The sequence below is a fragment of the Pagrus major genome, chromosome 22 (genome assembly GCF_040436345.1).
Source record: "Pagrus major chromosome 22, Pma_NU_1.0".
Lineage (NCBI taxonomy): Eukaryota > Metazoa > Chordata > Actinopteri > Spariformes > Sparidae > Pagrus > Pagrus major.
Window position 1 is genome coordinate 6385565 of NC_133236.1, and position 15993 is coordinate 6401557.

At 39.9% G+C, this 15993-nt stretch overlaps 1 protein-coding gene across 1 annotated transcript; it reads left to right on the forward strand.

Moving 5' to 3' along the window:
- The first annotated feature begins 208 nt into the window (after positions 1–208).
- cgrrf1 (cell growth regulator with ring finger domain 1) lies at positions 209–6625 on the forward strand. Its single transcript, XM_073493501.1, has 6 exons — positions 209–556; positions 1412–1548; positions 2709–2886; positions 3254–3401; positions 3738–3845; positions 4890–6625. Exons 1-6 carry the CDS (start codon positions 453–455, stop codon positions 5289–5291), a joined length of 1077 nt encoding a protein of 358 aa, XP_073349602.1. The 5' UTR covers positions 209–452; the 3' UTR covers positions 5292–6625.
- Positions 6626–15993: the final 9368 nt, after the last annotated feature.

The window sequence follows — 15993 nt, forward strand, 5'->3', positions numbered from 1 at the left end:
ATTAATACCTATTTAAGGATATTTATTAAATAAAAATTCAAAAATGTGTGTGTAAGTATTACTGTTGTATACAGTATAATTTTCAAAACGTAGCTAGCAGTCAGCTCTTCCAAGCATATCTTTATATATGCGCTTTTAATTTGAAAGCAATTTCACCGTGTACATAGCTTTGTTTTAGCTTTCTCTGCCTCGCTTCACTCGTCGTCGGATCATTTAAACACGGGAACCTGAAATGCGATTAAGTAAAATTAGCGAACATTTTAAATAAACGTAACCTCTGAAGTGTCAGTAGACCTGATTCTCGGTTAAACAAATAATTGTTTTTATAACTTTTATACCTTCTCGGCCACCGTAGTTGTTGCTGAGCAGTTTCTGTCATGGCCGCCATGGAAAGTCTGTACCAGAGGGTTTATTTAAAAACTCGGCTTATTCTATGACATACATGAAATGAAATGGCAGCGGTTTTCCTGGTGACCTTGTATGAGTACTCCCCACTGTTTTATATTAGTGTGGTTTCTTTGTGTTTCGTTGTTACCGCCGCCATGGTGCTCGGCTGGTAAGTGATATGTAGCCACATTAGCAAAGCCACTGTCCTGTCTTGGCAACAACATACAGTATGACACATTATTCTCAGTACAGGTGCGTAGGATAGTTCGAGTAAGGCTAACGGTACTTTTGTTTGTCGCTAATCTTAATGACTTGGCATCTGGACAACATCATCACTTTGAAAATGACCATTTGATAAGACAACACCATACACCAGATGTATTGACATGTCAGCTGTTGTCTGATATGACAAAATTGAGTACAACTTAAAAATGAAAAATACACAATAAAACAGCTCCAGTTTTACAGTAATATCTGAAAAAAAATACTAATTCATAATCGGATTTGTTAGCCAAATACTGTACACTTAATATGAACTGTTTGTAAGCTGCTCTCTGGTGTTCTTATACACATACACCAGTTCAGAGCAGGATATAAATAGATATTCAGCTAGAAACAAGCACAATGTATCTGTAATTAAACAGAACTTTATTATGTGTTTACCACAAGATGAAACAAATTGGTGCATATGTATAAATGTATAAAAAGCAACAACATCAATGTCTACAAACATAGTCAAGTGTTCATGTTGATTGTAAACAAATACAAATAGTGCAAAGGATTAAATATTGCATAGGTTATATAATAGATTACTTTATATACAATGTGGGTGTTTATGTGATGAGTAAGTAAGATGAGTAAAGCCAGCTGAGTCAGTCAGTACAAAAGATAGCAGGTTTTTCTTGTGTATACGCTGCTCAGCTTTGGATTCCACTGTTAGAAGATTACGAGAGAAGAGACCAATGCAGACCATAATTACTTTGTGCTCCTTCACACTTTTCTCACTCTGCCTCCCGTCCTGCAGGTTTGGTTTTGATGTCCCAGTGATCCTTCGCAGCTCTGATGACACTGAGTCCATCCTACCAACCCCTGAGAAGCAAATGGTTCAGGTGACCAATCCTTTTGCCCTGGAGATGGCCTCTGGTCCGGCATCTGTCACTGGTGAGAGCAGTCGTTACATCAGTGTTGTTTATTTTTTTAAGTATCCTCATTAGCTACATCATTGCAGCATCTATTCGTCCCAGTGTCCACAACAAGCTTTACATTGTGACTGTGCATCATAATGACTTACATCATAACACATAACATTATGAAAAACACAGGACGAGACTCAAACATTAACACAGACAGCTCCTGACAATACAATTATTAAGATAAATTCAGTACACTGATTTCATTTAGTGAGTGGCATCCCAGTTTTCCCAGTGTTATCCTGCTGAGGACAGTAGAAAATGTGTTTAGGATGAACAGACTGTTGTGTTTTTGGATGCTTTCCAGCATTGGACACTTGACAAACACAGGCTACACCTTCACTCATGGACTGTCTGCTCCAGGATTTCAAACTGGACCATGATGGCTAGTTTGGAAACTCTCTCTTATATTCCCAAAATAGTTAACCAAAAATAGTTAATCCTGATTTGCAGCCTTGACCTCGACTATATCAAAATGAGGTGCAAGCAATGTGATGTACTCTCTCTCTCTCAAAAGGCAACACAGTGCTAGCAGAATGCATTGCACGGCTTATTACAGAGAAAATTGATGGTAGGTGTGAAGCTGAAGGATCCTGTGGGCATGTACCATTGCTATAGTCACTATCTCTGGCTGGCTACTCAGCGTGAGACCTATGAGAAATGTTCTGTGGTATCGATCCATCTATCCCCTCAGTCAAAAACAACTTGTTTGCAGGACCATGCAGATGTGTTGCAGTGGCTGATCCAAGGGGGCACTGCAAATCCATATTAAAATTGGCCGGCTAGTTAGCTGTTATTATTAGTAGTAGTTAGGTTTGTCAAGAACTATTGTGATATTTGATTTTTTTTTGCCAGTTCCACTATTTATGAAGTACTTTTGAGGATATATATATTGTGTATCACTATATAGCCTAAAACAGCTGCTATCAGTATCGATACTGTGGAAAATGAGTATTCAAACAGTTTCAAATATTCAAGTATCAACATTTATCGATATCTCGATATATTTGACACTAAAGAGTACTATACCGAAAGTTCTTTGGTAGAAATGAGGCTCAATATTAATAAATATATAGTGCCCTAATCTTTTGTGTCCCGGCCATGATAACATTAGTGGACGCTCTGTTGCAGATGGCGTGTCATTGAAGCCCTGCTGTCTGGAGCCCTGTGTCCTGAGCTGTTTCTGGGGCTGTGAGATTGGTGCTCTGCAGAGAGGACTGCAGGCCCACCAGCATGGCACGAGGCTCAGCACCCTCCAACATTTCCAGGAGGCCCTGCACCTCAGTTACCACCACTGCCAGAGCTTCCAGTATCCTTTACAGTACTGAGACTCTTAGGACACAAGATTATTTGATTATAATAATGTGGAAGTTAATATCTCTTGTTCTGGCTCGCCTCCCCAACCTAACCCCTCAACCACTTTTCTTTTCAATATATTCAATCTTAGATGTTTTATCTCAGATGTGTTCTTGTTCTCTTTTTATCTCAGGTGTCTTTGAGTACACAGAAAAGCTTAACGGTGATTCAGTATTACGGGATATTAAGGAATAACAGTAATCAGTCAACAGTCATTTTATCACAGTGATGATACTCATGATGACTGAGATATTTGTTTGGTCTTATCCTCCCTGTCTGAGCTTTTCTTGGTGTTAGCCTCTTTGACCCCACCCTCCCAGTATTGGCAGTCAAGATGGAAAGGAACATCGTACACAGGTTCCTGCTGATCACGGGATCACTGATTTTGGGCCGTTGCCAAGGGAACGCTACCCTCTTGTGGCTGTCCTGACACTTGCAGAGCCAGAAGCCAGAGACCTGTACAACATTGTGAGTCAGTGTTTGAGTCTGTTTGTCTTTGAGTCATATGAGAATCAAGAATCACATTAGTTTTCCAGTCATATGTCTGTATTTTTACTACAGAGATATTTACAGGACATTTAGCCAAGCTTAGCACAAAGACTGAAAACAGGGAAACTGCAGGACAGAGCATGTCAGGAGTTTTTGTTCAGCACCATCAGCAGCACTGTCAGTGGGCTTTCAGGCCCACAACATTAACTGTCCTGACAGGCTCACGCTTTCTTAAAAGAAAAAAAAAACACTCAGCATGGAGAAGTGATTCACAATTATATATTTAAAGAACCGATGCTGTCTTTCCTCTCTTAGGTGTCCAGTGTGACTGTCATTCATGTTCCTGACAACAAATACAGGCTCTCTGCACGGGTTCTCTTTCAGTATCTTCTCACCTCACAAGGGAACATGTACGAGTTGAAGGTATGTCAGATTTAGGTTACAACAAGTTTTGTTTTTCTCTCAAACTCACACAGCCAGTCTTTCCATGTTTTGTCTGCAATTTGTGGGTGGCTGCAAGAGAGTGTACTACTCAGCAAGGTAACCAGACCAGTGTTTGCAGAAGCTACGCTGGAAGCTAAGCTACACTAGAAGGATATATTCATGATGTTAAGTTTTAGAAAATTATGCAAATTGGGGGCCAAATCATTCTGGTCTCAACCGAAACAAGAGAAGCCTTGAACTTTACTGGCTAACAATAATTCATGTCATCTTAAAAATGCATTTGCAACAAACCTATCTGTCCTTTTCCAAATTTTTATAATGTTAACACAAAAATAAGTAGGAAGCAAACCGGGCTGATGTTGGTGATCTGACATAGGGTTCTCCTGATGTAAACTGAGAAAACTGTTTAACCTTAGCGGGCTAGTTAGGTAGCGTTTTGCTAACATTGGCTAACTTAAGATACAAATATATACAGTTTGATGTGTCCATGAAGATCATGGTATTAATATAATGTGACTTTACATTGTAATGACAAACGAGGGGTGTTTGGTGTTGATGTCCAGCTGACAGTGTGGTCTATCACACAGCCAAATCCACTCTTTAGAACAGAGGTACAAATGGCCAAGAGACATTTAACCAAATAATAGAATTATTGTATGTATATTTTTGATCCAGCAGATTTGGTCAGAAGACCTGTAATAAATTCATTATTGAACCAAACTTCATGAATGTTTTTGTGACAAAGTAGTAAGTGTTCCACTCATCCCACTCATGGCCAAGACTGTTTAAGTTCGCAGGAAACAGAAAAGTTAACCGAGGTTCGTCCGGGTGCCAAGCTTGCTCAGCTGTTATTGGAGCACAGAGTAAAATAGGCGGGACTTAGGAAGGGTCAGTTAGTGGTGGTGTCTGCATTTCATTTCGGGACCTGGCTCACTATGGAGCAGAAATGGAATGGAGCCATCGTAAAGGTAGCATTTTCTTTGCTATTACAAATCAAAAAACCATGTCAACTGTCTCCTGCAGCCTCTTTTCATGTCAGCTGACAGTGCGGGAGCATCTGGGCCTCCTGACTCAGAGCAAAGTACCCAACACAGTGAACCCAACAACAGGGCCAGCAGAGTGGAGCAGAGTTCAGTGCTGGAGGAGGAGGAGGAGGAGGAGGAGGAGGAGGAGAAGAACGAGGAGGAGGAGGAGAAGGAGGATGAGGAGGAGAAGAAGGAAGAGGAGGAGGAGGAGGACTGGTCAGAGGGGAGGGGCAGAGACTGTGTGGTCTGTCAGAATGCAGCGGTGAACAGAGTACTGCTGCCCTGCAGACACGCCTGTGTGTGTGACAGCTGTGTGTCACACTTCCAGCACTGCCCCATCTGCAGGGCCTTCGTCCTGGAGTCCTTCACCCTGACACAGGGACCTGCTGCAGAACAATGACTCCAAACTGGATGGACGAATGAACTGTCAAGATTTATTTAATCATCATTATACAATACAAGATTGTATAATGAACTTTCTTTTTGTTATCCCCTAAGTATCATTCACACAAAACAAAAAAACAGACTCCAGACTAATTAATAAATAACATGTCATATTAGTAAACTTTTCATGGTGGAGTGTTGATGAATAGTCTCACAGCCTGAAGAAAGAAGCAGCTCTGTAGTCTGGTGGTACAGCAGCAGGTACTTGTGTATCTGTTGTCAGATGGCAGCAGGGTGAACAGACTGTGGCTGGGTGGCTGTTGTCTTTTAGTATCTTTGGCCTCTGTGCAGACATCTCACTTAACTGATATCATTGATGTTCTGTAGATGGGTATTTTACTTTAATGCGACTGTTAGGCTGTCTGACACGATCTATGCTCACATGAGTTATATGCTGTTTCCCAAATCAATTCTACAGACTAACTGTGTACAGTATACACAATATACAGTATGTACTATCTACCAACAGATTGACTATGTACAGTTTGTACACCGGGATTCCAAAAAAGTTGGGACACTGGTAAATGTAAATGATAACAATGCATACTTTTCGACTTACACAGTTGAATACAGTGCAAGGTACTTAAAGGGCACTGTAGTTTTGGAGAAGAAAAAAACTCAGAATTTTAATATTAACAGTATTAATAAGGCAATAATACAAACTTTTCCCATAAGTGAATAAACAAGCTGTTGTCAGAGGAAAACAAGGTCCCAGAACACTGTTTGAAGCTAGAAAGGTGGCAGGGTCCGCCACATATACACAGAGTAAAACAGTATAAATTGTGTTGTCCTTTAAGGTCAGTTTGTTTATTCAGTTTATTCAGTCATGAAAACAAAGAGAGTTTGTTTATTTAGTTTGTTAGACGGAAAAAAATCAGCCAATGAAGATCTTTCTCTCCTCATTAACATTTCTTCCCCAACACTACAGAGTGCTCCTTTAATGTTCAAACTGATAAACTTTATTGTTTTTCGAAACATACAGTCATTCTGAATTTGATCCCTGTAACATGTTCCATAAAAGTTTGGACAACGCATGTTTACCAGTGTTACATCACCGTTTCTTTTAAAAAGACAACTGAACTGAGGACTTGTTGTAGTTTGTTTTGTGTTTTTACTTTATTTATAGATTTTACATGAGCTACAAAATTGTGTACAGAAACGTTGCATCAACAGACTGAATGAAAATAAATATGTACCTCATACTAATCTTAGTGGTCATAATATAAGCAAACTACATAAAGTACACACATTGGACAATGAAGAAAATAAGTTAATAAATGTGGAATGGATTCCTGTGGTATTTGTGTAATTATTGTGCATAAAGTCACAGATTTGTGGTGGGTAGTAACAACTTCCATTTTCTCCGTTACATGTACTTGGATAACTTTTTTTACTCCGTTATATTTGCATACAATGGTGCTATTTTTATTTTATGCTTCCATGCACTATGTTATCTAGCCATTAACATTGGAAGTGATGCCAACACTTTTTATTGATGTGGGCACAGACTGCATCTTTTTAATTGTCAAAATAATGAAGATGCTTTGTAAATTTAAATGTGACTTTCTAGTTTTGGTCAGGCTCATTATTAGTTCAGTCTAACCAGCAGCCTACTGCTGTGTTGTATAATGGTGCTCCTCTGCCCATCTACAGCACCCCTCCCACAAAATAGTTCCACCGTCCCTGCTGACTTCTGCCTACAGATAATGAACAATAATAATTAGGGATCCTACAACTTCAAAAAGCAATTACATTATAATTTATTTTTTTTGTCAATAAAGACATCTGGTGAGCCAAATAAAACTTATGGTAGGACAACTTTGGGCCATGGGCCCCACTTTTAGCAGCCCTGATCTAAAACATCATATCGTGATAGATAGATAGATAGATAGATAGATAGATAGATAGATAGATAGATAGATAGATAGATAGATGCAGGTGCAAGAGGATAAGATTCAGTTTTCTTTACAATAATAATAAATTAACTACAGTAATAATATTTTAAGATTATTTGTGTGTTTTGGAGTGAGCGTTGTAAGTCTGATGGCACCAGGTAGGAATGATTTCCTGTGCCGTTCCTTTAGGCAGCGGGGTTGAATGAGTCTGTTGCTGAAGCTGCTCTTAAGCTTGTCCAGAGTTTTGTGGAGGGGGTGAGAGGCATTGTCCATGATAGCCAGCAGTTTTGCCGGCATCCTGTCCTCCACCACCTCCTCCAGGGTGACAAACTTAGAGCCAACAACAGAGTCTGCCTTTTTGATAAGTTTATACAATCTGTTGGCGTCCTTTACTTTGATGCCCGCACCCCAGGACACCACAGCGAAGAAGATGGTGCTCACAACAACAGACTGGTAGAACGTCTGGAGCATCCGGTTGCAGACATTAAAGGACCTGAGCCTCCTCAGGAAGTAAAGCCGGCTCAGGCCCTTCTTGTAGGCTGCCTCCGTGTTTGTAGACCACTCCAGTTTATTGTCCAGCACCACACCCAGGTATTTGTATGATTTCACAATGTCAACAATTGTCCCACCAATGCAGACTGGAGAGGGCGGGGGGAAAAAAGGCAGCTTCAGTGATCCGTTTTCCTACAGAACATGGGGAAAGTAGTTCTGTTTCTGCATAAATAACCCATTTTTTGTTTAAGCTCGCTAACAAGTGTGTTAATATGAAATTTAAATGTGAGTTTCTGATCCTGATTTCACATAAACAGCCACACCGCCCCCTCTTCCAACTCTGTCCATTCTGTACAGGTTATAGTTATGCAAAGAAACCTCTGAATCATGAATGCTCTGCTTGAGCCATGTTTCTGTCAGAACCAAGATATCGGGATGAGTCTGTGATGTGAGAATTTTCAATTCATCTAATTTAGATTGATTACACAGACTTCTGATATTTAAATGTATCAAACCTAAGCCCTTTCTGCATTTAAATGCATGTGAGGGGAAAATGTTTTGCTCTGAGTCACCATAGGGCTTACTGGCAAAATGCAACTTAGAGCAATGGATGGTAGGTTGTTATGTCAGTTAACATATATCAGTTATATGTTAAGATGGTTGTTAACGCCTTTTGTTTATTTCACTGTGGGCACATCAAGTGTGAACTGCATTGAATCAGCTGAGCTTCAGTCTGCCTGCTGGTGTGCAGGCTGAGATGAAACGGAAGGAAGAAAGTATTGCAAGGTAATGCAAAAGTAGTCCTAAAAAATTCCTGCCATGACCAGCAGGGTGCCTTTGGTTGAGGATTAGTGGCAGGTAGTTCTGTCCGAGGGCGCCCCACCCACTCACCACTGCTGATAACAGCGAAAAACACTGAATATTTAAACGTGTTATTAATTATGTTCAGCCAGTGGCATGTGGCATTCCGTCTGCCCCCTTCCTTTGTATTCAGGTCACAACACCGCTGTTGTTGCACTATCTGCATATTTCATTGACGAGTGGAGTGAGACTCAGACACAGACTCAGTCATGTTAAGTGATAAATCTGTCATGGTAGAATTAGCTATATATTTGTGTTACTTTTCTCAGTTGTGTTTCAAGATTCAAGCAACATTATTTATGGCAGTCTCTGGATATGCCATCTAGCTTTATGTAACGTTAAGCTTGTCAGGGTTAAGCAGTTGTGTAGTGAAGGGTATAAGCACTCTTGCTTTACGCCAACCATACAACCATAGCTATTTATTTTTCAGTCTGCATTGTGTATACCCTTTTCTAAATCCCCATCTGGAGCACTTCTTCGTTATACATTGAGGAAACTAACATTAGGTCACTGAATGCAACTGTCACTAATGCTAAAGTAGCTCCTCAGGAATTTAGGCAGTTATATTTCTAATTTTGACAGTCTAAAAGGTGACAACACATTAGTTAAGGTTGTAAGGACAGTGACTGTTGGTAGTTGTTAATTTTGTTGGAATAGGCTGATTTCTAATGGTATGGGTTATTGTTGTGCAGATGATATAGATAATTTAGCCAACATGTGCTAATGACAATTGTTGCTTGTTGCCATAGCAATGGTAACTATGCAAATTTCCTGCAGCCTGATGGAGAAAAGTGGCCACGTCGGCGCAGCCTTTCAGCCCTTGAAAGTCCTTCAGCTGACTTCAAAGAGTCTGGTCTTGCTTTTCCTTTTGTTGCAGAGCACCTGGGATGGGTAACAGAGGGCAGCTGAGTGCTTACCGTATACTCAGCTGTTTTAAAAAATGTTTTCCACAATCTGGCAACTACCAAGACTCTTGATCACTGAGGAAACACAGATACCATGTGATACCAAAGGCCGCTATGTCAACGGCTCACAAACCTTGTTAGAAGCTGGAACCAATCATCAGAGTTCTTACTCAGCGATAAACAGAACAATCATTTTTGACCCAATAATTTTTTTTAAATGATTAATTGACATTGATCAGAATAATGTTTTAATGGAAAAGTGATCCTTCCTTCTACCACACTTCCAAGAACAACGTGCACCAGACTTGCAGCGCAAAACCATAAAAATTAGACCTGCTCCAGATGATCAACTTGAAGAAACAAAGACTGCAGAGGTAGAAAGTGAGCTGGATAACGTCATATTTGTAGTCAAGCAGGTAAAAAAGAACTCATGAGGAGCAGAGAGATTCCTGTCTGTCCAACACCTCAATCAGCCTATCAAATGAAGAAGGCTTACAGCATGACACTGAGGATGATCATCCATAGCACAGCACTGAGGATGCAGGGAACGACAATAATGACATAAATTTAGAGAACAATGCAGAGACAACCTTGATGTCCAAATGTGTGGGTTTCTTGAACTCACCAATGCAGAAGTGCTGTTGCTCGTACTAACCACTGTAATGAAACATAATCTGACTACCATGGCTCTCACCGACTTTTGTTATTGTTAGAACATATTTTCTGTCACAGTGATGCCAGACACTAAACATCTGTTGTATGCTGTAAACATTGTATCTACCCTGGTGCAGTAAAGTGAAATCTTTTTCACTATTCAAATCCTCCTCCTCCATATGGCCATGCCATGGTACTTTCAATTAAAGGTGCAGTATGTTAGAATTTCAGTTCAAAACATTAAAAGAGCAACTAAAATTATCAAGAGAATGTTAAGAAATAACAGTTTTGACCAATATCTCAAAGACGTGTATGTATTGTGTTGCAGGGATAACTACTGAAGTTGCTAACCAGCTAGCCTCTAGTCAGTTTGTTGCAATAGTCAGAATCAAAAACACTCCCCCTGTGCTCTGAGCTCCCAGCCTGAAAATACTTGGGGCACTAATTTCAGTGGCAGCTACAGTGAGCAGCAGTTAGCAGTTGCTCTGATATGATATGCTGCCCCCTATTTGTCTGGAGCATGAATTAGACAGGAGGCCAACTCTTACATATTGCACCTTTAATGAAGTTCCTGCCAATGAAAGATATAAGCTGCTAGCAGGACAATGTTTTAGCAAAACAGAACTTCATAGCTGAGGCGGAGCAAGTGAACACTTTTAGGCTCCTGGGAATCTCATCAGTAGTACCTATCAACCAAGCTTTACAGGCCGGACTCACTGGCTGCTTGTGTAGTGGCGGCTGCGTTGCTGAGCTGCTGCTGCTCACTCACATGTTTGTGTCCACAGAGGCAGCGTTCCTTCTTCAGCACAGCTCCTGCCTGCTCTATCTGTTTACATGGAGTTTGACTTTGATAATTATCAATAAATATGATGACGTGATTTTCCTTTAGCCCCCTGAAAGAGAAAGGGGGTAAAGGGGGGGAGTGTCCTTCACCTGTTGTGTGTATTCTCTTCATGTCTGTGATATATTCTACACATACAGACATTAAAACTGCAGTGAAAGGCTGGTATGATGTCCGTATGACTGTCTACAGGTCGTTTTCAGCTGGATTTTTGCAGAGATATGCATGTGTCGCAGTAAAAATAGTTGAGACTCTGAATCTCTAGATGATGTTGCAGACTCACTTGACATGCGCAGGAGAAGTGCGACTCACGCAGGCAGTGTGGCCACTCTAACCTCTTAACATGGATGACGAAATGAAAAGCCAGACATTACTCCATGCACACGTGTTGTTCCTGCAGCCTGTTAGTGGCGGTTGTGAGGTGATGTGCCTGCACACGGCACCATAGAGAGGTGATACAGACTTTACACTGACATTGCACATACTGTTCTTTCTGGGTGTACACAAGTAGTGGTTATTTATATTGTTATAAAAGGGAGGCTTTGTACAATAGCCATTTCAGATACCAGTAACCCCAAAAGTCTCATACAGACAGTTATATAATAGGTACAGTGGGTAGAGCTGGCTTGAGCAAAGACAGCATCATCAGTGAAGTAAAATGAGGCCTCTTATATCATTGAGGCTGGACTGGGGGAAGAGAAAAGATTTCTTTGGGATGAGTCCATATGGTAACTGTTTAATCATTAGCTTTACTTGGCTGTTGGTCATGCCATGTGAAGAAACGCACAAAGAGTGACGAGACAGTTGACGATAGAGATTCCATTCATCTGGTGAAAACTGACTGCAGGCTTATTAATCCCAGGTACTCAAATGTGGTGTGTGCAATCCATTCTAATTAATGTTCTATGTTTTTTAGTGTATGTGGGGTTATGTCTATAGTGATGATTAACGGTCATGATGTGCTGTTTTGGTGACATTGGCTCTCAAATTGGTGAATCACCAATGTGCATGTAAAGACAAAGAAACAAATATAAAGCTCTTTCAAGTTCAAGATAAATTCTGATACAATTCTATTTCCCCCAAGGAACAGTTTTACCTTGCTCACCTGAATTCAAAGTGTTATCATGCTTCAATCAATGAGTTTGTTTTGGTTTTTAAATCAGACAGTCTGGAAGTACGTCTGAAGGTTCTGTAAACATTCTCCCAGGAGTTTTCAGAGGGAGACACAGAAAAGTACAGCTAAAAACAGAAGATGAGCTCACTGCCGGTGACTGAGAAAGTTATCCGTCCTCTTTCTATCCTGATTAAAGCTATTGATAGTAGATGTCAAAGATAGAGATACATTAGACTCAAAACCACCTCAAGGACCTTGGAATGCATTTGTCACACACTCAGAAATAGCACTTAATTCTGTGAATTCCAAAAGGCAATAACTACATTTAATGCATTGGTTGCATGAGAGATACTGTGAGCAACGTTCAAGTACAGAGCATGTGCTGCCTGTACATCTTAACACAGGCAGTTAAAAAAAACATGGTAAGCATCATCCTCTGAAGCATGTGGTAGTATACAATCAACACCATATACATTGTAACATAGCTTTGCAATATAGCATGCCTTTTTTGTTCCACGTCTTGGTTTTAAGCTTTGACATTTTTGTAGTTTTATAAACACATGTAGGCATTGCTTTTGTTGCATTCACACTAGCCTAGAGCTTTACTTAGCAATGTGAAGCATAGGATTGATAGTGTGCGTACACAGATAGTGAGCACATTGACATTAGGCTTAGGGGCGTATGTGAAAGCGAGCATCATAATATCATTGTAATACAATCAGTGACACAGTTCACATTTTTTATGCATGTGGTGTAATTTTCCTCAATGATACACGGTGAGTATGATAATGTATTGTACTCTCTGGGAAAAATATTGTACGCTCAAGTCACCACCATGGTTAAAAGCACTGGCCGATGCAAAAGTGCCTTGAGATGCATTAACACCAATGGCCACCATATGCTGGCTGCAAAGACTCTCCAACTGCATAGAATTCCATTCAAAAAGTCCTTTTTCTGCAAGAATGCAATTTTTTTCACACAAAGTTTGGTTCTCAAGAGCTAATTTCTCCTTTTCTCTGCGTGCCCTCATGCTGAGTTTGAGAATCCATCAAAGAGGTATTAAGGCTTCCAAAAAATGTATGTTTTGGAGCATATTTGCTTGACTGATCTCAGCCTTTCAAGCATGTGAGCTGTGGTGGTTGCAACTTGCTTGTCCCAACTAAGGTCCATCCAGGCACCCTGCGCTTTGTTCCATTTAGACTGGAAAACCTTGTGCAAACTCCAAAATGTCTCTTCAGGAACTTTCAGGTGATCCATATGTCTATATGTTTCCCCACATACAGGATATGCTTGAGTCATGAAGGCAAGTACACAATACAATATCACAGTAACCACAGTGCGCTTAATCTCAAATCACCATCCATCACTTCATTAATGTTGTCCATGTACAGTATTGAATACTTCTCCCTTTTGCATTATGGCTTATCTTTCATTCTGTTGACATTTGTTTTCTTAGTTGCAGTCATAGTTCCCTCCTTCTCTCAAAGTGTGAATGCATCACTTTTTAGACAATGTGAGCAATGAACATTAACACAAGCCCTGAGATGGTGTTCAGAGGTCATGGTCTAGGTAGTATTTTTGGACATTGTACTGAGACAACAGCTTAGCTCAGGGACCATGCACAGACAACATGTGGGATGCTCTGAATTGTTTTCATTTACATTTAAATGCACATTTTCAGTTTCAGTAGGCAACATGAAAACAGCATGACAACAAACACGTTGTGTAAGTGTTACATTTAAATCAAGCTTCTCTCAAGTCTTTCTATTCTTTTCCACAGCAGCTTTTTGGGTGATTCTTTTGATGCTCATTTTTTATTTTTTATTTTGTTCTGACTTCACCCATCACCAAGATGTAGGTCCATGTGCACGTCAGACCTCATTTCAAATACTTCCAATTCCCCCTTGGGCATCCATTAAATGTTTTTTTTTCTTTTTTCTCATTTTTCTGTTATTTCCTATTCTAGTCGGCTTTCATGTAGCCGTAAATCTCACACCAGTGTGAATCCAAACTTTCCTGCTAACAGCTTGTAAAAGTTGTTAGCAGGAAAGTCTGGAGAGCGTTTAAAGCTGTCAGCGGGAGAGCTGTGACTAACAGCCTCCCTTTCTCACAGTCCAGATTTATTACTTTTGTCTAGTTGTAAAAATCTGAAAATAACATCTGGGACTGCGCCGACATCACTACAACAGTTTACTACAAGTCTGACAAGGCAAGAAATAAAAAAACAAAACTTGTCTTTCTAGATATCATCGAAGGCAGTCTGACATTAGAGTGGAGTATTTCTGTCACACCAGCATCAGCAGGTCAGTTAGCTTTGCTACTGAATTACTTACTGATTTGGAACCTGGAAGGGACCTTCGCCTCATCGTTGAGATAGGCTCCTATTTGCTTCTGATGCCTTACAAAAAGTTGAACTAGCTCAAGTTTTGAAAAAACGATCCCACATTACTTCTCTCTGTATTTTCATCTCACTGTATAACCTCATTACCAAGTAGTGTGCAGGTCCAGAGAAAAAACCAGCGGCTACACATTGGATGAACAGTAAAACACAACATACAGAACAGGTACAAAGTATAACTTCCAAAAATAATGTGCAGACCAGTACACACAGATTTTCAAAAGGGCTTTCACCAGGTCTACATTTTGACTGACAACACCATAATATGGTTGGTTAACACTGTCAAAGTTTTGTCCCAATTTAGCAATTGGTTTAAAAATGCAAGTGACTGAGTGAGTGAAAACCAGGTAATCCAGAAGCCTGTTACATTAACAATAAACACCCATCCAGATGTGTAAAGGGCCAGATATACCCCAAAATGGAGGTGTAAAGGGACAACGGACATACACGCTAATCTTTCAATACCACATTGGGCGTCTGCTAGGGATGCAAATTAGTAAGTAAGTCATTTCTTTGATCGATAGTCGGCATGTGATAATATGTTAAATATGTTGGACATTATTCCATTAGAGAAAAATGTTTTAACCACTGACTTGATCCATGTTTGATGCAAAAGCAAAGTAGGCTACATTGAGAGTTAAACGAACAGATAAAGTAAACAGAAAGTTACTTGAATGATAAAAACTAAATCACATTCATTTTAATTGCAGACCTCCTGTCTGTCTCTATTCAACAACTGGCCAAACTAAATCCAGCCCATGCTGAGGCTACTAAATGGCTAAAATGTAATAATATCAGTTTTGCATAGAATTTGCATTGTATTTTTTAAATTACAAATTACTTGTACTTTGATTAAATACATTTTCTCATACCAGTATTTTGTAATTTATTTGGATGTATTTGAAAAGCAAGTATCTATAATCTGTTACTGTAAGATACTTTTTGATACATTTGTGCCCATCTCTGATTGTCGTTTAATACGTTTTTAATCGGTTAAATTCTTAACGGTGATTAACTGTTAATCATTAACATCCCTAGTGTCTGCAGAGGTGGACGTGTTCAGAAATGTTTGTTAGCATGTACAGTTGTGCGTAAATTTTGGCCAAGCAGATGGAAAAAGTATATTTTGTGTATAAAAACGGATGTCACACCGATGGGTTTATGCAAATTAGTGATGGAGTCATTCAAACAAAGTGACCGCCTTGTGTATCAGAGATCTGTGCAGGATGTGCAAAGGATACAGAACTGATCCTTTGGCAAGCTCGAATGAGCCCCGTGCAGTAGCGTTCATTGTTGCTGGCTAACATACATATATGCTACCATGAAATAGGAGGTAACACTACATATCTAGTTCAGTTTGGAATTGGTAAAACTGAATATTGAGGGGAAAAAATTGCTTTCCCCAACATCCCTCATGGAGATTGTGTACCTGGATCTCAGCAATTACTTTAGTTGAGTACAATGTTATCATGTCTGAGAGAAATAATGGCCAAAGCTG

Excerpts from the sequence above, each read along its gene's own strand:
- cgrrf1 (XM_073493501.1), top strand. The coding sequence starts at position 453 with ATGGCAGCGGTTTTCCTGGTGACCTTGTATGAGTACTCCCCACTGTTT. Across the intron at positions 557-1,411 it reads GCCGCCATGGTGCTCGGCTG|GTTTGGTTTTGATGTCCCAG; the intron begins GTAAGTGATATG and ends CCCGTCCTGCAG. Across the intron at positions 3,846-4,889 it reads GGAACATGTACGAGTTGAAG|CCTCTTTTCATGTCAGCTGA; the intron begins GTATGTCAGATT and ends TGTCTCCTGCAG.